The sequence below is a fragment of the Dasypus novemcinctus genome, chromosome 4, assembly GCF_030445035.2.
Source record: "Dasypus novemcinctus isolate mDasNov1 chromosome 4, mDasNov1.1.hap2, whole genome shotgun sequence".
Classification (NCBI taxonomy): Eukaryota; Metazoa; Chordata; class Mammalia; order Cingulata; family Dasypodidae; genus Dasypus; species Dasypus novemcinctus.
The window spans coordinates 71,332,979-71,356,847 of record NC_080676.1 but is presented as its reverse complement, the minus strand read 5'-3'; the positions used below and the strand labels follow the sequence as shown (position 1 = coordinate 71,356,847).

Here is a 23,869-nt window from a genome sequence, read left to right as displayed (position 1 = left end):
GAATTAAGACATTTCCTCAGGCCAACAGAGGCCCCCCACCCATGTGTGTGCAGAGGGTGAATTTGCCCTGGAATTTGAAGAGGGGGCTTGTTCCAGCCTGTTGTTCCGGGAGAGTTTTGCCGCCCCAGGCCATAGAGAGGGTGTAGTGCAGTCCATGGTGTTTGGGAAGAGTTAGGTTGCCATCCCACTATTCTGAGGGGCTGAACCTATTCTCCATAGATTAGAGAGAATTAGTTTACCAACCTAATATTCAGAGGGGGTTGGGCCTGTATGCAGAGATCAGATTAATGTTGCTGCCACCCCATTGTACTAAGGGGTGTGCCTGTCACCCAAAAGTTCTTAGAGGGTGAGTTCTAGAGCTTGGTAGCCACCAGGTGCTTGATGAGGGTGGAACCAAGAAAATGGCCTTTGGGCAAGTCCATGGAAGGGGTGGGCACCCATGAGGCCCCAAGGAGAAGAACACATTCTAAGGATGACTCTCAGACTTTGAAATCTAATAAAGCATGCCCTGCAGGTTTTTGGAACTGTTGGAGACTTCCTCACCTGTTTCCCTCCCAATCTCTCCTTATGGTAATGCAAATGTTTATTCCATGTCTGTCTCTCCTTTGTATATTGGAAGCAGATAACTTGTTTTGTAAGTTTCACAGATCTACAGCCAGAGAGGAATGTTGCCCCAAGACACACTGGATGCCTATAACTGGTTTTTGTTGTTGTTGTTGAGATTTTGTACTTAGCATTGCTACTGAAATGGTTTATGTCTTTTTGAAATATTGTGATAGAACGAATGTATTTTGCATATGGAAAGAACATGTCTTTTTGGGATTCAGAGGGTGAATTATGGCAGTTTGAAGCTCTTTTATGAATCCCAAAAAGATGTTTTTAAACTAATCTATTATTGTGGGTGTGATACCTTTTGGTTGCATTAAATTCAGCCAAGGGTTTTTTAATTAGATTGCTTGATAAGATCAATTTAGGGCTTTTGATTGGACTATGTCAGTGAGGCCTGAGCCAGCTTGGGTCTCTGCCCTCTGGCTGGGTCTGATCTAAATGGAGACACATAGACAGACACAGATAAAGGAAGCCAACTTATTTGATCCTGCCGAACTCGAGAAGAAAGCAGAGGAACTGAGACAGGTAGAGGAGACCTGGAAAGAGACAAGTCCTATGCCTGGTTGCTCACAGCTAAGCTCCAGGAGTTGGGCTCTGAGAGCTGGGCTCCAAGCGAGGGTGAGCCTGGTGGAGAAGGCAGAGACCTCGGCAGAGATCAGTGGCCATCTTGATTTGCCATGTGAACAGTCAACAAGATCAACATTAGCTGACTTTGGTGAGAAAGCATCTCTGATGGTGCCTTGACTTTGATATTTCACAGCCTTGGAACTGTAAGCTTTTACCCCTTTACATCCAGTTTATAAAAGTCAACCCCAACCCCCCGTCCCACCCCCAATGCTTGCTTTACCACAAGGCACAGAAGAAAAATTGTGACAGCATTATGTCACTAACAGGGTATATGTAAATTTTGTCATCCAGAGAAGGAAGACATTCATCACATAATTAGCTTAGTTATTTGTATTGACGGTGCCAAGCAGTTGAATTTTAATTTGAACCCCAAAATGTTACTTTAGGTGTCTTCCAAAAGGCTACACTGTTATGGAACACTGAAATGATAAATTATTGTGAACCCAGATTGTCAGGTACTTGTCATGCGTCAGGAATTCAAGTGAGTAAAATAGCAATTTGCCAACTCTGTAGGTAAATTTAACATAAAAGTTCTGAGCTAGAACAGGTTGGCCTGACCAACCAATAACCAAAGTGTCTGAGGATAATAAATAGTTATCAGTCAATAGTTTCCAGATATTAAAAGAAGCTGAGTAGATTTCAGGAATATGCAAATCAATTTTAAAAAGAAACTAACTTTGTAACCAAAGAAGAACCATATATAACACTTATATATTCTTTGAAATGTCTCAAAATTATACTAATTTCTAAAGGTAGTAAAATGATCAAGATATAGCTTATGAAAACAGCATGCCATCATGATACTACACTTACCCAGATGGTCAAAAGGTTTATATCAGATTTTAGACAGTGAAAGTGAGAGGGCTTAGATTTAACCTTTGATTATGGTACTGAAGAAGAAAGTGGTACAATTATGATAATAGCCACAATTTATTGAATGATTACTATGTAGCAAGCAATGTTCTAAGTACCATTACAAGTCATACTTATTTCAGTCTCAAGACAACTCTATGAGATCAGTGATGTTATATTCATAATACAGTGGGGGAGCTAGGGGTTATATCTAGGAAGTTTACCTCTAGACTCTGAGTCACTATGCTGTTAGAACACCCGATCAATGCATGTTTAAGGGGAGCCAATACCTTTTTAGGTTGGTTTAAAAAGTGTACATTTAAACATAATGTATTCATAGTACTTTTATCAATCAATGGCATCTCAAAATCAAGGCGTATGGAACACACTTGCCTCATAGGATTAATGGGAAGATCAGATGACTATCTTAAAGTGCTCCTTGAAAAATTGTGAATCACAGAGTAAGTGTTGCAGGGTGGGTTATAGTGTTCCCGATCCTCATAACCGTATCATCTTTTTAAAAAAGATTATTTATTTTTTATTTATTTCTCCCGCCCCCCCCCCCCCCCAGCTGTCTGCTCTGTGTCCATTTGCTGTGTGTTCTTCTGGGTCCGCTTGTATTCTTCTCAGTGGCACCGAGACTCTGTGTCTCTTTTTGTTGAGTCATCTTGCTGCGTCAGCTCTCCGTATGTATGGCCCCACTCCTGGGCAAGCTGCAATTTTTTTTGCCCTGGGGCGGCTCTCCTTATGGCACAAACTCCTTGTGCATGGGGTTCCCCTATGCGGGACACACCCCTGTACAGCACAGCACTCCTTATGTGTATCAGCGCTGCGTGTGGGCCAGCTCATCACACAAGTCAGGAGGCCCTGGGTTTGAACCTTGGACTTCCCATGTGGTAGGCTCTATCCACTGGGCCAAATCCACTTCCTGACCCTATCATCTTAGAGAAGATGAAAGCTACTGGGAGAAGAGTGTCACTGAGGAGATATGTCTTATAGTTTGGACAGCTAACCAAAGCCCAACCTCTCATGCCTGTATATATCCTTCCTATCTTTCCATACCCATGCTAAACACCACCTGCTTCAGGAAGTGATCTCTAGTTGTATGAAATGATGTACGTGGGAGCAATTTCCAAATTATTAAGCGATGGACCCAGATGTGAAAGGACTTTATCATTAAAGTTACTCTCGCTTCTCTCCGGACCTCAGTTTTTCTAAACTGAAAGGTAGCAGTTTAGCATATCTCTTCTTTTTATAATTTCTGTGCCCACTGCTTCAGATTTCTGCCAAAGCTGCTTTAAAAGAGCAACACTCCCGCAGACCTGCAGAAGGTGGCTCCTCCGCGCTGGCGGTTCAGCAGGGAGGGGCTGGGGAAGAGGGAGAAGAGGCGGGGACTCCGAGGGAAGCGCGGCGCACTGTCACGTGACTTCCTTCCCGAGGAGCCTCAGCTGCCGACCTCACAGGAATCCGGGCGTTCTGTCCAACGACGCCCGTGCATCCTGGTTGGCCTCGGAGACGGCTTTGTCAAGGAGGCGCCCACGGTCGCGCTGCTCACCGGCTCCGTCTACAGTCACTCAGGCGCGTTGCCCGAGCGCCCGCAGGCGGCGCGGCCGGAAGCCCCGCCCACTGGCCGACGGGTTCGCGGCGGCGGCTGTCACTCCCAGGCCGTTTCACTGGGGCCGGTGCTCTGCTAGGGGCGGGAGGAAGAGGGGCCGGACTCGGGCCTGACGAGCCGTCGCTGCCGCCGCCACCTTCACGGCTGCTATGACCGGCGGACGAGGCGCCCTCCGCAGCTCGGTGCAGCGCTAGCCCTGGCCGTGCCCCCCGCCGTGCGCCCGCCTTAGCCGTCCGGGTCCCCAGCGCGGTCGCTTCCTCAGCTCCCTCGGCTCTTCCAGCGCCGACTGCCAGGCGAGGCGGCGGCAGGATGAAGATGACTGTGGATTTCGAAGAGTGTCTGAAGGACTCGCCCCGCTTCAGGTAATCGACACGGTCGCCCGGCGCAGGGCCGGCCCCACTCGGCAGCGGCTTCTCCCCCGGCGGTGGGGGCGTGCAAGCCGACCCCGCGGAGCCGGCCGAGCACCCCGCCGCCCGCGCCTTCCGACGGGGCGAGCGGCCGTTGCTACCGCTTCCGACCCGGCCGGGGCGCTGGAGCCCCCTACAGACCCGGCCCGAGGGGGCGAGGCTGTGGTGGCGAGGGAGGTGGTGCCTCCACAGGCACCTTCCTCACCCTCTGCCCCGGGCGGAGCTCCCTAGAGGACGTCGCGCCCGCTCCCGTCCCGAGAAAATGGGGTGCAGCCTCCTCCTCGAAGACTCAGAGCTTGTACGGGCGCGCGCCGTCGTCTGCGCCCTCTTCTTGCTGCTCATCCTTTCCGCTTCCTTCCGCCCCTTCGTTCCCACCCCCCTCTCCCTCCGCCTCGCTGGGGGAGCTTTCAGGGATACCGTCTCTCAGTTCACTTGGTTCCTCCATGCGCTTTTCCTCTCGTTTACCTCGGGGAGGGAGAAGTAGGGGCGAACTGGACTCGACTTCTGCTGCTTCCGTGTCCCCTGCCAGAGGGCCTCTTAGGAGGGCGCTGGCGGTCGATTTGTACCGGAGTCGGGGTGGGAGAGCTTTGATCAACCGCGTTTTATCGACCCTCTTCCATTACTCTGCTTTTCTTTCCCCTTAAGCACTTTGGAGATGGCTGTCGAGAGGTTGTGGGGCTGAGGAATGAGGTCTGGGAGAAGCAGCGCATTTCTGTTTTGAGAACGGAAGTAGGAGGGGTTTGAAGATTGCTTTTGGGTTCCTCTTCCAGCAGCCTCGGCTCCGGAGGGCGCCGGATCGCAGTCGGATGCTCCCAGTGGATCTGCCACATACACGGACGTGGTGGCACTGATTCACATGGGTTGTCCTTCTTTCATTGTGGGAGGCGTCAGTCCCTGAGGGTTCCCCGAGTACATGCTCTTTCCGTTTCAGGCATTGTAGGAAACTCTTGTTTTGTCTTTAAGAATGGCGTTTTTCTAGGTTATATTTTACAGTGTGATATATGTATGGCTGTCCTTAAGCCTTAAAAAAAAAAGTCATAAAACTTCCCGTTGCGTGGTTACATTTCTTGAAAGCTTCTTCCCCTGAGAATTGTGCATGCCCGCTGATCTCTAGGCCAAGCCTGGTTTGTGAATTCTTGCATCCTCTGCAAGCGAACGAACCAACTGTTCTCCTTATCACTGTTGATTTAATTTCCCATTCTCCTTTTAGTGAACACAAGAAAAAGAATTGTAAAACTAAGAAACTCCTACTTTTGGGAGAAAATTAAGAAACACTTTTTGTCTTTTTTTTGTGTTAAATTTATTTGGAAGTTCGAGGTATTGCCTGTAAAAAAAATTGCACCTGGTTTATTGCCATTGTTACTATTGGTTTTTGAAACGTATTTTCTTATGTTTTGCGTGACTCCACGGAGACACAGATGGGTTGTCTAGGACAGCCTTGTAGGTTAGCTTCCTGGATGGTGTGTTAAATTAAGTAATTTTTAAAATGTGCTTTAGAAACTTCTGCTTTTTGTGAAATTTTTATTAATGTGATTCAGCTATTTATTTTCTAATGAAGTAATCATGTCATTTTCCTCTTAGAGAATGTGACTTTGTGCTCATTTGTTCCACATTTTAAGTTTTATTTTTTAAAAAACAACTTGAGCAAAGTGATTTGGAAATATTCTTAGCCTCTGGTGTTAGAACATGAACCATGTGATGTCTTTGAAATAAGGGATTCTTTGAATGTAAAATAAGGGGGAAAAGAAGATCAATAAAATACTGATAAAGTTGTATAGAGTACTATAGTGAAATTTTGTTAAACTTGAATGTAATATCGACTCCATTTTAATTAAGATATTAGAAAATTTTAAAGAGTTGTTTCCAAGTATTCCAATTATTGTTTGCTGTAAATTGGGAAGAGATTATAAGATTCCAAGAACTCCAAAATCTTGTATACATTTTTTGGGACTAGGTTAGATTTCCTATAGAGGGAAGAAATAAAGTCGCATTCACATTCCTAATTTTTAGTTTTATGTAATCCTTTTACTTTGTAGATTTGTGTGACATTTGAAAAGAACATTTCAGAATAGTCTTTTTATTGACATACTTTATATATAAGAAAAGCTTGACTTTCAAGAATATCGTGTATGTTATGGGTGATTATTGCAACTTTCATATCAAAATATAAAATTTGTGAAGGCATTTTTTTCTGATAGCAAGGGAACTGAACTAAGTAATATTGTAGTGTCCTGATCTATTTACTGCCTTTAAATAATTCCTATTTTATTTTCCTTCCAAATGAATTTTGTGGCATTTAATTCTGGCCTTGGATGCTGCAGAAATGAAAAAGGCAAATCTTGCTAAAAACATTCACTGCTCAAGCTTTAAACACTAATTTTCCTGTTAAAGGGATGAGAAAATAGGAAGACTGGCTGAAAAGGGAGGATGTTTCAGTTGCAACATTATCTTTAGTAATTTGAATAAAATAAGTGGTTACTTTTATATTCCCATTAGTTTTTTTTTTTGTTTGTGTTTAGTTAGGAGGGCACATTGCATTGTGTAATTTGGGTTTCCTTTTTAGCTGTTTAAACAAAGACTAAAAGCAGCTTAAAGATCAAAATCTTGTTCATCTAAAAATCTGCAAGAATGTAAGTGTATCTAAGGGGGCTTTTTTCCCTAAGAGGGAATTTTACATTTTGAAGAACATTTGTTTAAGATATTTGAACTTATTTGGGCCCGAAATTGTATGTGTAGTTGCGCTCTAAAATTTCATTAAATTTTCATAAAAATTTATATGAAATTTCAAAAATTTTTATATAAATAAAATTATGCTTTTATTTAAACATATTCTGGTTCACTCAGAAAGTGAATATTTTGTTTTGAAGTAAAAAGTCAAATTTCTGAATTTTGAAAAATTTTTGCCCGAAACAGTTTTCAAATATAAAAATGTTGGTGTTAGTAAGCTTCAAATACCTTTGTCTTTATCTGATATATGTAATTTTTATCCTTTAGCAATGTTTACTGTGTACCTTTCTGAAGAGTTTTCATTTGTAGATTCTATTTCACATATGATCCTTGTTCAATAAGTTAGGTTATTACTATTTTTTTGAAGAGTTTTTGAGTGAAAGGTTTTAGTAGGTGAAAGGCATATGGTTATGTGTATATTGGTTATGTTTTGCTACTAAACTGGTGCCAATCCTAGATGCTTAGCCACTTTACCTTCCTTTCATCATTGGAACAGATAAACCCTTAACAACCTGCCGGCTTATACATGGAAAACTAAGGAGCTCCTTACACGGGATGATGGGGAATGCATTTTCATTTCAGAAATGGTAGAATGGAATTATAAAGTAATTTTATCGTGAACCAAAATACAGGAGCTGTGATATTCCTCATTGCAGCTTCTCAATTCTACATTTAATGCAACATCAACTTGAGTGGTAAGAGGGAAACATGGGCTTTTATGATTTGGCATTCCTCTTATGGGATGCTTTTATGTCTAATCTTTCATTTAATCTTTAAAATATCTTGTGAGGTAGAAATTATCCTTATTTTTCCAATGTTTAAAAAAATCCCAAACTGGATATTTTGAGAGGTTGGCTGTGGTGAACCTCCAAGTGAATTGACCCACTTAAGCTGTCTCTCAAGCCAAAGCCTTTAATTGCATTAATTAAATTTGCATTAGTTGTTTGTTTATGGTGTCTTTTATCATGTGGAAATTTAAAAACTGACATTTCTGCATTGCCTAGAACAGTCTTCCCCATCCCATTATTACAAAATGTTTTTCTATCATTTTATAATTTTTAGTTTCTTGTAATCTTGTAATCCACCTGGACTATTTATTTATCTATTTTTTAAAAGATTTATTTATTTCTCTGCCCTCCCCCCTATTGTCTGCTCTCCTGTGTTCATCTGCTCTATGTTCTTCTTTTTCCGCTTGTATTCTCAGTGGCAGCGGGAATTTGTGTCTCTTGCTGTAATCTTGCTGCTTCAGTTCTCCCGTTTGGGCAGTGCCACTCCTGGGTGGGGTGTGCTTTTTTTGCCTGGGGCAGCTCTTCCTTCTGGGGAGCACTCCTTGCATGTGGGGCTCCCCTAGAGGGGGGACACCCCTGCGTGGCATGGCACTCCTTGCACACATCAGCACTGCGCATAGGCCAGCACACCATACGGGCCAGGAGGCCCTGGGTTTGAACCCTGGACCTCCTATATGGTAGGCAGATGCTCTGTCTGTTGAGCCACATCCGTTTCCCTATTTATTTATTTTTAGGAGTTACCTAAGATTGAACCTAGGACCTTGTATGTGGGAAACAAGTGCTCAGCCACTGAGTCTACATCTGCTCCCCAAGGAGTTTGTTTTAAATATAGGAGATGATCTAATTTTATTTTCTTTCTATTGGAAGCTACTTATCCTAACACCTTTTATTGAATAACTTATGCTTTCTCCATGGATTTAAAATGCTACTATTATCAATTTAAAATTCTATTTATACGTGGGCTTTCTAGATCTATTCTTTCCTACTGATGTATTTTCTCTTCTTATATAGACATCATCAATTTTTTAGTTGCAGTACTTTAGAATCTACTGTGATAGCTGTTGGGACAAGTTTCCCCTCGTTATTGTACATTTAAAATCTATTGGCAAAAAAAATAAAATTTATTGGCTTTTCTTCAATATTGTCGTTTTTAAGGTAGTTTCTTCTCTTTCAGAAGAGGATATATCTTTGTATTTTGGCCTTATTTACATGAAACTGATTATCAGCAGTGATCCAGTTATATGCTTTTACATGCTTTAGATTCAAAGACACAAACAGGTTGAAAGTAAAAGGATAGAAAAAGATAAATATGGTCTGTCAAAGAGAGCTGGCATGGCTAAATTAATATCAGATAAAATGGACTTTATGACAAAAATTGTTAATAGAAACAAAGGACATTTCATATTGATAAAAGGCTCAATTCATCAGAAAGATACAGCAATTGTATAAACTTGTATGCATGTAACCACAGAGCCCCAAAATACATAAAACAAAAATTGACAGATGGGAAGAGAGAAATGGAGAATTCATTTGTAGTGTTGGAGATGTCTATAATGGGTAGAAAAACTAGGCAGATGATCTACAAGGAAATAGAAGACTTGAACAACACTGTAAACCAGCTAGACCATAACAGACATCTGTAAAACACTTCATAAAACTGTAACAAAATTCACATTCTACTCAAGTACATATGGAACATTCTTGAGGACAGACCATAAAACAAGCCCCAATGAATTCAGAAAGGATCAAAATAATACAAAATATATTATCTGACCACAGTGGAGTGAAAATAGAAATAAATAGCAAGGGAGTCTGGAAAATTTACGAATTTGTAGAAATTAAGTAATATATACTTTTTTATTTAGATACCAGGACCTTATATGTGGGAAGCCAGCGCTCAGCCACCGAACCATATCTGCTCCCCGGAGTTGGTTTTTTCATTTGTTTTGCTTGTTGTTGTTTTTTTTAAATTTTAATTTAAATTAAAAATTTTAAAAGATTTATTTTATCTATTTCTCTCCCCCGTTGTCTGTCCATTTTCTGTGTGTTTTTCTGCGTCCATTTGCATTGTCAGGCGGCACCGGGAAACTGTCTCTTTTTTGTTGCATCATGCTGTGTCAGCTCTCTGTGTGTGGTGCCACTCCTGGGCGGGCTGCACTTTTTTCACACAGGGTATCTCTCCTTGTGCGTGGAGCTCCCCTACGCAGGGGCCCCCCGTGTGCCACGGCACTCTTTGCATGCAGCAGCACTGTGTGTGGGCCAGCTCACTGCACGGGTCAGGAGGCCCTGGATTTGAACCCTGGACCCTCCATATGGTAGGCATGGTTTTGTTGTTTGTTTTGCTTGTTATTTGTTTTTGTTTTTTCAGGAGTCACTGGGAACTGAACCCCGGGACCTCCCATGTGGGAGGTGGCATTCAACTGCTTGAGCCACATCCATGCCCAAATTAAGCAGTATACCCTTAAAAAGCCAGTGGTTTGAAGTAGAAATCACAAGGGAAATTAGGAAATTTCAGACAATTTGAAAACAAATATACAACATACCAAACTTATGGGATGTAGAAGGACTTAGAGGAAAATTAATAGCAGTAAACACTTATATTTTAAGAAAAGAAAGATCTCAAATCAGTTATTTAACCTTACAATTTAAGAAATAAGGAAAAATAGAGCAAAGTAAACCCAAAGCAAGCAAATGGAAGGAAATAATAAAAACCAGGACAGAAATAAATGAATTAGAGAATAGAAAAATACTAGAGAAAATATGTGAAACAAAAAGTTGGTTCTTCAAAAAGATCAACAAAATTGACAAACCTTCAGCTAAACTGAGTAAGGGAAAAAAAGAAAGACAAAAGTTGCTAAATTTAGGAATGTAAAAGAACCAATCACTGCTGACTTTACAGACATATATAGGGTTATATGGGAATACTCTGAACAATTATATGGTATAAATTAATTAACCTGGATGAAATGGACTAGATTCCTGGAAAGACAGACACTACCAAACCGGACTCAAGAAGAAAATCTGACTTCCAGGAAGATGGCAGACTAGAAAGATATGGGACACTTTTCTCTCCCAGAAAAATAGCTAGAGGTCAGGCTGAAACGGCCAGGAAAAAAATCTACTATGGTTTAGGATACTAGGCGAAGGCTGGATACCACCTGGAAGATAGAGGGACAAAGGAAAAGAATCAGGATGGCAGAACTGTGAGTTAAAACCAGCAGCTGCCACTGTCTGCACCCTCCCCTACACTAGACACTTGAATTCTCAGGCCTCTGGACTGACTGTGGACAAAGGGGGCCCCAGGGATCCACTGACCCAGGAAAGGGGAGAGAGAGGGACCCAGACTAAGGCTGATGTAGTATTTGACCAACATATTTGGTGTGCTGTGTCCAGTGAGCCCTTCCAGGCTGGGTGGGGCTGTGCCACTGTTTGCCTTGGGAGTCAGCTCAGGACTAAAGAGATCTGACACTTCCAATCTCCCTCTCCACTAACCAGGACTGATTTTTGAGGACACTGAAGGAAGTGGAACTATTTCCTACCTGGGAAAATGGAGGTGGCTCCCAGGGAAGGCTGGAGAACTCCTTCTGAGAAAGTTTGAATGACAAGGCTCTTAGACTCCAGGGAGGAACCTCAATTACATTGATCCTGTCTGTGTTACAACCAAAACATTCTGACGAGGCATTGAACTGAGAGGGCTGCCAAAGAGTGCTATCTGCTGGCAGACCAAGGAAGTACACATGAGAAAATTTAAATAAGATAGGCATTTTCTGGCCCTTATAACCTCCCTCCCCAAGGCCATAGGAAATGGTCTGGAAACCATTACTGGGTCCAAAACCCAGTTTTGAGCAACTATCATGGACAATCCTAATGATCCAGGGTGAACCAAGAATCAAAGAACAGCAGTAATACGCAACCTCCTGCCACTAATTCCCTACAAAAGAGAGAGAAATTGAGCATCTGAGTAAACTACACCCTAATTAGATGCCTAGACATCAGAAAAAATTATGAGACTTTCTAAGAAAATGGAAGATATGGCCCAAGAAAAGGAATATATCAAAGCCCCAGAAGAGAGACAGGATTTGAGACAACTAATTAATGAGATTCACACAAATTACCAAAATCAAATTAATGAATTGAAAGACAGTATGGCTAAAGAGATAAATGTATCAAGAAGACATTGGGTGAGCACAAAATAGAATTTGAAATCCTGACTTAGAAAAATAACAGAGCACATGGGAATAAAAGACATGATAGGTGAGATCAAAATCACTATAGAAGAAGTAGATGTATCTCAAGCGGTTGAGCACACATCTCTCAAATGGGAAGTCTTAGGTTTGGTTCCTGGTACCTCTTGATAAAAACAGAAAAACAAACGACAAGCAAAACAAATGAAAAAAACCAACTCAGGGAAGCCAATGTGGCTCAGTGGTTGAGTCCCTGGTTGACTCCCCAAACCCAAATACCTTAAAAAAAAAAAGGAAAAAGAAAAACATATATTAGAGGCATACAACAGTAGACTTAAAATGATAGAAAAAAGAATAAGAGATACTGAAGACAGAACAGCGAAACTGAAGAAGAAAAGAATGGGAAGGGTGTTGAATGAGAACATGAAGTGCAACGACATGTGTATCATGGGAGTTCCAGAAGGAGAAGAGGAGTATTTGAGGAAATAGCTGAAAATTACTTAATTGCCCAATAAGAGTTAGTGCAGACTTCTCATCAAAAACCATGGAGATGGGAAGACAGAGGTAGGATACAATATAGATGCTGACAAGGAAAAACTACCAGCTGAGAATTCTTTATCCAGCAAAATTGTCCTTCAAATATGATGATGAATATAAAATATTCACAAACAGAAACTGAGAGTTTGTAAAAAATTATCTATTGTTGCAAGAAATATTAAAGGAAGCCTGTATTTGTCAGCCACAGAGGTGCTGTTGTAAAAAACCAGAAATTGGTTGGTTTTTATAAAGGGTATTTATTTGGAGTAGAATCTTACAGTTACCAGGCCATAAAGCGGAAGTTACTTCCCTCACCAAAGTCTTTTGCCACATGTTGGAGCAAGATTGCTGCTGACATCTGCCTGAGTTCAGGCTTCTTGTGTTCTTCTCTTCCTGGGGCTTGCTACTCTCGGGTCTCAGGGTGCCTCTCTGTCGAGGGCTTGCTTCTCTCTGAGCTTAGGGTTCCTCTCTTCCTGGGCCTTGCTTCTCTTTCCTCACAGCCAGGCTCCTCTGTGTGTTTACTTCCCAGGGCTCCAGGTCAGGACTCCAGCTTCCCTTCTCTGTGATGCACTTTCTTGGCGGGGACTCAATGTCCTATTGATGTGGCACAATCTAGTCTCAAATCATTATTTAATCAAGTAAAAGTGAAAACCTCTGAATTCAAAATACTCTACTATGCCCTGAGGGACAGATCAGTTTACAAACATAATCCAGTATCTATTTTTGAAATTCATAAACCGAATCAAACTGCCTTAGAGCCTGAAAGAAAAAGACAGCAGACAGAGGATTGGAGGAGAGTATAGAAGAAAGAATAGCAAAAGGATAACCAAAAGAGTAAAAAGCCAGACAAAATTATGCTATGACATATGAAAACCAAGAATAAAATGCTGGAAGTCAATAATGCATTTGTAGAAATATCATTGAATGAGAATGGATTAAACTCTCCAATCAAAAGATACAGGCTGACAGAATGGATAAAAAATTATGAGCCATCCATATGCTGCTTATAGGAGACTAAACAGACCTAGGGATGCAAACCAGATGGAAGTAAAAAGTTGGGGAAAAAAGAGCAGGTATAGACTAATATCAGACAAAACAGACTTTAAATGCAAAAAAATTATAAGAGATACTGAAGGCCTTTATATATTAATAAAAGGGACAATTCACCAGGAAGGTATAACATAAATATCTGTGCACCCAGCCAGGGTGCCCCAAAATACGTGAGACAAACTCTGGCAAAACTGAAGGGAGAAATAGACATCTTTATAATAATTGTTGGAGACTTCAACACACCACTCACATCAATACATAGAACAACTAGACAGAAGATAAGCAAGGAAACAGAACTTGAACAATATGATAAACGAGGTAGATCTAACAGACATAATACAGAACGCTGCATCCAAACTCACCAGGTAATACATTCTTCTCAAGTGCCACTGGTCTTTCTTCAGGATAGACCACATGTTAAGTTGCAGTGCAGTTTTCAATAAATATAAAAAAATGGAAATTTTACAAAACACCTTCTCAGATAATAATGGAGTGGAACTGGAAATCAGTAATGGACAGGAAAGAGGTAAATTCTCAATAAGTAGGTCAAAGAAGAAATTGGAAGTGAAATCAGTAAATATAATGAGACAAATGAAATGAGAATACAACTTATCAAAACTTATGGGAGGGTGGCGGACTTGGCCCAGTGGTTAGGGCGTCTGTCTACCACATGGGAGGTCCGCCTCCTTGACCTGTGTGGAGCTGGCCCATGAGCAGTGCTGATGTGCGCCAGGAGTGCCCTGCCATACGGGTGTCCCCTGCGTAGGGGAGCCCCATGCGCAAGGAGTGTGCCCTGTAAGGAGAGCCGCCCAGTGCAAAAGAAAGTGCAGCCTGCCCAGGAATGGTGCCGCACATACGGAGAACTGACTCAGCAAGATGACGCAACAAAAAGAAACACAGATTCCCATGCCGCTGACAACAGAAGTGGACAAAGAAGACACAGCATATAGACACAGAGAACAGACAACTGGGGTGGGGGAGGAAGGGGAGAGAAATAAATAAATAAATAAATAAATAAATCTTAAAAAAAAACAACAACTTTGGGATATAGCATAGGCAGTCTTTTTTTCCCCTTATTTCTCTTCCTCCCCCCACCTCTATTGTCTGCTCTCTCTGTCCATTCGCTGCATGTTCTTCTGTGTCTGTTGTGTTCTCATTAGGCGGCTCTGGGAACCCATCCTGGGACTTTCTGGAGCGGGAGAGAGGTGATCATTCTCTTGCTCCACCTCAGCTCCCTTGTTCACTGGGTCTCATATTGTTGTACCATCTTGCTGCGTCAGCTCTCCATGTGGGCAACACCACTACTGCGCGTTCTGCTCTCCTGCGGGGGACTGCTCCTTGCATGGGGGCCACTCCTCTGCAGGGTGACACTCCTTGTGCATGGCAGCACTCCATGTGGGCCAGCTTGCCACACAAGCCAGGAGACCCTGGGTATCGAACCCTGGACCTCCTATATGGTAGGTGGGAAGCTCTGTCAGTTGAGCCATATCTGCTTCCTCATAGACAGTCTTGATAGGGAAATTTATAGCCCTAAATTCCTGTATTAAAAAAGAAGAATGAGCCAAAGTCAAAGATCTGACTGAACAACTGGAGAAACTCAGAAAAAAACACACAACTGCAAACTAATCCCAAAGGAAGGAGAAGGAAAGAAAGAATAAAGATTAGAGCAGAAATAAATGAAATTGAAAACAAAAAAACAGTAGAGAAAATCAACAAAACCAAAAGCTGGTTCTTTGACAAAATCAATGAAATTGACAACCCTAAACTAGACTAACAATGAAAAAAAGGGAGGAGATGGAAATAAATACAATCAGAAATGAAAGGGAGGAAGTTACAGCTGACAAGACAGAAGTAAAGAAGATCATAAGATATTAGAGAAACTGTATGCCAGCAAACTAGATAATCTAGATGAAATGGGCAAATTCCTAGAAATTCACAAACAACCCACACTGATGCTACAAAAAATAAAAGAACTTAAACCAATCACATTTAAAGTGATTGAATCAGTCACCAAAAATCTCCCAACAAAGAAAAGTCCTGTATCAGATGGCTTCACAGGTGAATTCTACCAAGAATTTGAAAAAGAATTAACACCAATCCTATTTAAACTCTTCCAAAAAATTGAAGAGGAGGGAAAATTACCTAACATATTGTATGAAGCCAGCATCACCCTAATACCAATGCCAGATAAAGATGCTACAAGAAAAAAAATTACAGACCAGTCTTTCTAATGAACATAGGTGCAAAAATTGTCAACAAAATACTTGCAAATAGAATCCAACAGCTTATCAAAAGACTTAAACATCACAACCAAGTTTATTCCTGGTATGCAAGGCTGGTTCAACAAAAAAAAATCAATCAATGTAATATACTACATTAACAAATGAAAGGGAAAAAAAACCAGATTGTTATCTCGGTTGATGTAGAAAAGGCATTCTTAAACCAAATACTAGCCAACTTAATCTAGCAACATATAAAAAAGTGGACACCTGGGTTGTTTCCAACTTTTGGCAATCATGAATAATGCTGCTATGAACACCAGTGTGCAGATTTCTGTTCCTGTCACTGCTCTCAGATCTTCTGGGTATATACCTAGTACTGGTATTGCCAGGTATAGCAGTTTGATATTGTTTATGAATTCCAAAAATAGATATTGGATTATGTTTATGAACTGATCTGTCTATCAGGGCATATTAGATTATATTGGGTTCAGAGGTTTTCACTTTTACTTGATTAAATAATGATTGAGACTTTAACTGTACCACGTCAGTAGGATGTTGAGTACCTTTGTGGGTGGGGACCCACAGAGAAAGCACACCGCAGTGGAGGAATTTCAGAGTTTTGGATGCTGGAGCCCAGAAGGGGTAAGGACATGGAGGAGCAGAGAGAAGGCTCAATCAGACATGGCAGAAGCCCGGGAAAGAGATAGGAGCTGTTCGCCTGATAGTCAACAGCTGGCCTTGTGGAGAAAGCAGAGCAGCTGAGCCTGGAGAGAAATGAGCCCTGGGAAGAGAGGAATCCAGAAAACCAAACCTTTGTAGATGTTGGCAGCCATTTTGCTCCAACACTGTGGTGACAGACTTAGTTGAGGGAAGTAACCTATGGTTTATGGCTTGGTACCAATTTCTGGTATTTTGCATCAGCACCCCTTTGGCTGACTAATGCACCAGGTCACATGGCAAGTCTTTATTCAACTTCCTTAGGAATTTCCAGTATTCCACAGTTCTACATTCCAACCAACAGTGAATAAGCATCCCTATTGCTCCATATCCTCTCCCAACATTTATAATTTTCTGACTTTTTAATAGCCACCAGTCTAACAGGTATGAAATAATGCCTCACTGTAGTTTTGATTTGCATTTCCCTAACCACTAGTGATGTTGAATATTTTTTCATGTGTTTATTTGTCATTTGTATTTCTTCTTTGGACAATTATCTTTTCAAGTGTTTTGCCCATTTTTTAATTGGATAGTTTGTCTTTTTATTGTTCAGTTGTATGACCTCTTTATATATCATGGATATTAAACTCTATTAGATAGATGATTGTCAAGTATTTTCTCCCAGTGAGTTGGCTGCCTTTTATCCCTTTTGACAGGTTCCTTTGAGGTACAAAAATGTTTAATTTTGAGAAGGTCCCAGACTTTTTATCAAACTGCCAGCCACCACAAGATCTTGAACATGTTTTCCAACACTTTCTTCCAGTAGTTTTATGCTTGTTGCTGTTATATTTAGGTCCTTGACCCATTTTGAGTTAATTTTTATATAAGGTGAAAGAGCATAAGAGGATACTATAAACAGCTGTACATAAAGAACTGGACAACATAAACAAGATGGACAAATTCCTAGAAACATGCAGATAGCCTACACTGATCCTAGAAGAAATAGACCTCAAAAGAGAAACCATCCACAAGTAAAGAGATTGAAACAGTCATCAAAAAACTCCTAAAGGGGAAGAGTCCAGGACCAGATGGCTTCAGAGGTGAATTCTACCAATCATTCAAAGACGACCTGATACCAATCTTGCTCAAGCTCTTCCAGAAAAATTGAACAGGAAAGAATGCTACCAAACTCATTCTATGAAGCCAACATCACTCTAATACCAAAACCAGGTAAAGATACTATGAAAAGAGAAAATTACAGACCAATATCTTCAGTGAGTATAGATGCAAAAAATTCTCAACAAAGTGTTTGCAACCTGAATCCAAAAGCACATTAAAGTAATTAAACACCGCAATCAAGTGGGTTTTATCCCAGGTATGCAAAGGTTTTTCAACACAAAATCAATTAGTATAATAAACTATATTGATAAATTGAAGAAGAAAAATCACATGATCCTCTCCATTGACACAGAAAAAACATTTGACAAAATACAGCATCCTTTCTGATAAAAACATACCAAAAGATAGGAATAGAAGGAAGTTTTCTTAGTAACGGTAAAGAGCATATATGAAAAGCCTACAATTAGAGTTGTACTCAGAGTTGAAAGACTGAAAGCTTTCCTGCTGAGATAAGGAACAAGAAAAGGATTCCTCATTGTCACCACTGTTAAGTTTTGGCCAGAATAATATGGATAGATAAAGAAATAGAAGGCACCCAAATAGGAGAGGAAGAAGTATAACTTGTGCTGTTTGCTGATGATATGATCCTATATCTAGAATATCCTGAAAAATCCACAATAAAGCTACTAGAACTAATAGATAAGTTCAGCAAAGTGGTGGGATACAGAATAATACTCAAAAATCAGTAGTGTTTCTGTACACTACCGATGAGCTATCTAAGGGGGAAATCAGGGAAAAAAAATGCATTTATAATAGCAACTAGGAAAATAAAATATTTAGGAACAAACTTAACCAAGGGCATAAAGGACCTATATTCAGAAAACTACAAAACATTGCAAGAAACCAAAGAGGATTTAAATGGAATGACATTGCATGTTCATGGATTGTAAGACTGTTGTTACGATATCAGTTTTCCAAAGTGATGAACAGATTCAACGCAATCCCAATACAAATCCTAACAGCCTTTTTTGCAGAAATGGAAAAGCCAGTTATCAAATTTATTTGGAAGTGTAAGAGTCTCCAAATAGCCAAAAAGTCTTAAAAAGGAACAAAGTTGGAAGACTATTACTTCCTGAATTTTTTTTTTAAAGATTTATTTTTTATTTATTTCTCTTCCCTTTCCGGCCCCCCCTCCCCCGAGTTGTCTGCTCTGTGTCCATTCACTGTGTGTTCTTCTGTGTCTGCTTGGATTCTTCTCAGCAGCACCAGGAATCTGTGTCTCTTTTTGTTGTGTCATCTTGCTGTGTCAGCTCTTGGTGTGTGCGGTGCCACTCCTGGGCAGGTGCACTTTTTTCGCATGGGCGGCTCTCCTTATGGGGTGCATGCCTTGTGCGTGGAACTCCCCTAAGTGGGGGACACCCCTGCATGGCACGGTACTCCTTGCACACATCAGCACTGTGTGTGGGCCAGCTCATCACACAGGCCTTGGACCTCCCATGTGGTAGGCTCTATCCTTTGAGCCAAATCCACTTCCCTTACTTCCTGAATTTAAAGCATATTACTTAGTTAGCTACAGTGGTAAAACCAGCATGATACTGGCATAAAGACAGACACATTGACCTATGGAACTGAATCTAGACCTCAAAAATAGACCCTCACATCTACAGTCAAGTGAATTTTGACAAGGCTGTTAAGCCCACCCAGCTGCGCCAGAACAGTCTGTTCAACAAATGGTGCTGGGAGAACTGGATAGCCATATCCGTAAGAAAGAAAGAGGACCCTTATCTCATACCTTACAGAAGTATGTTTAACTTTATAAATAACTGCCTAACATTCCAGAGTGTTTGGATCATATGTAGATATATTCCAAAGGTTTGAGAGTTCCTATTGAGTGATGTTACTTTTGGATAATATTCCATTGTATGGCTATACCATATTTTGTTTATTCATTCATCAGTTGATAGACATTTGGGTTATTTCTTCCTTTTGGGTATTATGAAGAATGCTGCTGTGAACATTTTTGTCGAGTTTTGTGTAGATGTATGTTTTCGTATTGTGTAAGTATTTATCTAGGAATGCAATTCTGGGTCATATGTAAGTCTACTTTTAACATTTTAAGGAACAGAAAAACAATTTTCAAAGCAAATGCTTCATTTATATTCCTACTGGCAGTATAGGAGAGCTCCAGTTTCTCCACAACCTCATCAATACTTGGTATGGTCAGTTTTTAAAAATTGTAGTCATTTCTTTTTTTAAATTTTATTTTATTTTTTTATTTTTCTCCTCTTACTTGCCTACTCTCCCTCCCCAGTTGTCTCCTCTCTGTGTCCATTTGCTGTGTGTTCTGTGTCCGCTTGTGTTCTTGTCAGCGGCACCAGGAATCTGTGTCATGTTGCTGCATCAGCTCTCTGGTGTGTGGCGCCACTCCTGGGCAGGCTGCATTTTTTTCACGCTGGGTGACTTTCCTTACGGGGCGCACTCCTTGCACATGGGGCTCTCCTATGTGGGGGGCACCCCTGTGTGGCACGGCACTCCTTGTGCGCATCAGCACTGTGCATGGGCCAGCTCATCACATAAGGAGAGGTTCCCTGTCAGTTGCGCCACCTCAGTTCCTGGCCTCCACTGCGCTTCACCTTGACTCCCCCATTATCACTCTTTTTTGATGTGTCGTCATCTTGCTGCTTGACTCTCTTGTACAGGGCACTGGCTCACCACGTGGGCACTCATTTGGGCACTGGCTCACCACGCTGGCACTCACATGGGCATTGGCTTGCCGCTTGGGCACACTTTCTCTTCTTTTTCACCAAGAGGCCCCAGGGATCAAATCGTGATCCTCGTATATGGTAGGCAGAAGCTCTATCACTTGAGCCACATTCACTTCCCTTGGTCGTTCTAATAGATGTGTAGAGGTATCTCATTGTGGTTCTAATTTGGATTTCCGTTATGGCTAATGATGTTGAGCATGTTTCCAGGTGTCTTTGTCATGTGTATATCTCCTTTTGTCAAGTGTATTGTCACATCTTTTGCCCCATTTTAAAAATTGGGTTGTTTGTTTTCTTATTGTCGAGCTCTGAGAATTCTTTATAGCTAGATAAAAGTTTCTTACCAGATATAGACTGTGCAAGGATTTTCTACTAGTCTTTGGCTTGTCTTTTCATTCTCATAATAGTATCTTTTGAAGACCAGAAGTTCTTCAGTTTGATGAAGTGCTATTTGTCAATTTATTCTTTTTTTTTTTAAAGATTTATTTATTTCTTCTCAACCCCTCTTTGTTTGCACTTGCTGTGTCTGTTTGTTGTGTGCTTGTCTTCCCTTTTTTTTTTTAGAAGGCATGGGGAATCCCAGGACTTCACATGTCGGAGGGAGGTACCTAATTGCTTGAGCCACCTCTGCTCCCTGCTCTGTTATGTCTCTCATTATGTTTTCTTTCTTGTGTCTTTTGCTGCGTCAGCTCACTGTACCAGCTCGAATGTCAGTTTGCTGTCTCTCATGTGTTCTTTAGGAGGCACTGGGAACCAAATCCAGGACATCCCATGTGGTAGGCAGGAACTCATTTGCTTGAGCCACATCTGCTTCCCAATTCTTTTCTTTTCTTTTTTTAAAGATTTATGTTTATTTATTTCTCTCCTCCACCCCTCTGTTCTGCTCTCTGTGTCCATTCACTGGGTGTTCTTTCTGTGTCTGCTTGTATTCTCATTAGGCAGCTCTAGGAACCAATCCTGGGACCTTCCAGAATGGGGGAGATGTGATGATTTTCTTGTGCCACCTCAGCTCCCTGTTCTGCTATGTCTTCTTATTGTTTCTCCACTTTGTCTCTTGTTGCGTCATCTTGCTGCGCCAGCTCTCCGTGCCGGCCAGCATTTCTGCATGGGGTGGCATTCCTGCTCAGGGCAGCACTTCTGCACGAGGCAGCATTCCCGGGTGGGCTGGCACTCTCCTTGGGCCAGCTCGGCACATGGGCCAGCCTGCCTTCACCAGGAAGCCCTGGGCATTGAACCCTGGACCTCCTATATGGTAGATGGGAGCCCAACTGCTTGAGCCACATCAGTTTCCCCCAATTTATTTATGGGTTGTGATTTTTGTGTGATCTAGGAAATACTTGCCTACCTCAAAGACTCAAAGGGTTTCTTCCATTTTCTTCTAGTTATTTTATAATTTAGGTGTTATATTTAGGTTTGTGATCCATTTTGAGTTAAGTTTTGTGTACATTGCAAGGTTAATTTTGTTTTGTTTTTTTAATATGTGTTTGCAATTTTCACTATTTTTAATAAAGCTAACCTTTCTCCACTGGATTGCCTTTGTGTCCTTGTCAAAAATTAGTTTTTTCCATTTATGTGTGTAGTTTATTTCTGGACTTCATTGATCTATTTATCTTTATTTCCAAATAGTGTTTTTGTTGTTGTTGTTTGTTTGTTTGTTTGTTTGTTTTGTTTTGAGTTCCTGGATCCAGGGATTGAACCTGGGAACTCATATGTGCGAAGCCAGTGCTCAACCACTGAGCCATGTTAGCTCCCTTGAGTGGGTTATTTTCGTTTGTTTGCTTAATGTTTGTTTTTTTTTGTTTTTAGAAGGGACTGAACCTGGGACCTCCCATGTGGGAAGCAGGCACTTAATTGCTTGAGCCATACCTGCTTCACCTATGCTTTGATTATTGTACCTGTTTAATAATTCTTGAAATCAGGTAGTGTTAGTCCTCCAACTTTGTTGTTTTTGTTTTAGCTCTTGTAGGTCTTTTCAATTTCCACATGAATTTTAGAATTCTCTTTTTCTAAAAAAAATGAGTAATTTTGCTTGGGATTGAGTTGAATCTCAATATTGGGAGAATTGACTTATTGACAATATTGAGTTTTACAACACAGTGACAAGGCATATCTCCATTTTTTTAAGTCTTTAATTTCCATTAGCAATATTTGTAGTTTTAAAATCTTTTGTCAGATTTCTCTCATTGCATTTTCCCCCCTTGTAATTTATTTATTTATTTTTTATTGAAGTATCATTCGTACATGAACATACATAAACAATAAGTGTATAGTAAAGATTGTCAACTTGCAAAGTAAACATATAACATTACACAGGGGTCTCATACTTCACCCCCCCACCAACTCTTTGCATTGGTGTGAAACATTTGTTACAAACTATATAAGAGCATTGTCAAAATATTACTACCAACTATATTCCTTATCTTACATTTGGTATATTTTTCTCCCAACCCACACTATGTTTTAAAAATATATTTTTGTTACAGGTCTTTTGAACTTGCAAAACAATCATACAGATGTGTAGATTTCTCATACAACTCCACACCATGGCGGAACATATGTTACAGATTATGACATAATATCATCAGACTATTACCACCAATCATGGTCCATAGCATATATCTGGCACACTTTTTCCATACACCTCCATTACCAACACAGTATAGCTTGGCATTAATGCAAGAATATTATATAGTATTGTTGTTAACCACAGTCTGTAGGTCATATCAGTTGTAGTTTTCCCATGTTTTTCCATATTCCCATCACCCTGCAATAGTGATGTACATCTGCTCTAGCTCACAGAAGGTCTCTCTTGGATTTGTACCCTTAACCACAATTCTCTACCGCCTCTGGGTTCACTGTGTTATTCAGTACCTAGATTATTCTTTAGCCTTCTTTCTATTGACATTTACTTCCCCAAACTACCTTTTTCAGTCACAATCCCATTTATAAACCAGTTGTTACTCACTATAATGTGATACTATCAACTCTATCCATCTCCACACTTTTACAGTCAAGTTAATTTAAAAACTTCTATGTACATTACGCATCCATAGTTGAGAAGAATGCCTTATAACCTATACTCTAGGTTCTAATTCCATGTGTTTATTATTTATATTTAGTTCATACTAATGAGACCATGCAATATTTGTCCTTTTGTGTCTGGCTTACTTTGCTTGTGTAATGTCTTCAAGACTCATCCATGTTATCACATATGTCCCAATTTCATTTCTTCTTATTGCATCATAGTATTCCATCGTATGTATATACCATATTTTGTTTATCCATTCATTGGTAGATGAATACTTGGGTCGTTTACATCTTTTGGCAATTGTGAACAACGCCGCTGTGAACGTTGGTGTGTGAATGTCTGTTTGTGTCATAATTTTAGTTCTTCTGGATATATTCCTAGTAGAGGAATTGCTGGATCATATGGCAGTTCTATATTTAGCTTCTTGAGGAACTGCCAAACTATCTTCCACAGAGGCTGCACCATTTTACATTCCCACCAACAGTTAAGGAGTGTTCCTGTTTCTCCACATCCTTTCCAGCACTTACTGTTGTCTGTTTTTTTAATAATGGGCCTTCTGTGTGATATTAGATGATATCTCGCTTTAATTTGCATTTCCTTAATAGCTAGTGATGTGGAACATTTTTTCATGTGCTTTTTGGCCATTTGTATTTCCTCTTTGGAGAAATGTCTATTTAAATCTTTT

The 23,869-nt window shown here is 40.7% G+C and overlaps 1 protein-coding gene across 5 annotated transcripts in view; it reads left to right on the top strand.

Moving 5' to 3' along the window:
• Positions 1 to 3,538: 3,538 nt before the first annotated feature.
• ACAP2 (ArfGAP with coiled-coil, ankyrin repeat and PH domains 2) overlaps positions 3,539 to 23,869 on the top strand; it is a 171,614-nt gene continuing 151,283 nt past the window's right edge. For 2 of the 5 annotated variants that reach the window (XM_071214694.1, XM_071214693.1), the window contains exon 1: positions 3,721 to 4,065. Coding sequence is in view for 2 of the 5 variants with exons in the window: in XM_004465909.4 (XP_004465966.1) it covers positions 4,013 to 4,065 (53 nt within the window). In the remaining 3 variants the exon portion in view is untranslated. Of the gene's footprint in view, positions 4,066 to 4,247; positions 4,409 to 23,869 lie in introns of those variants that run through there. The other 3 variants (XM_004465909.4, XM_023590996.3, XM_071214695.1) reach the window with 3 other exon arrangements.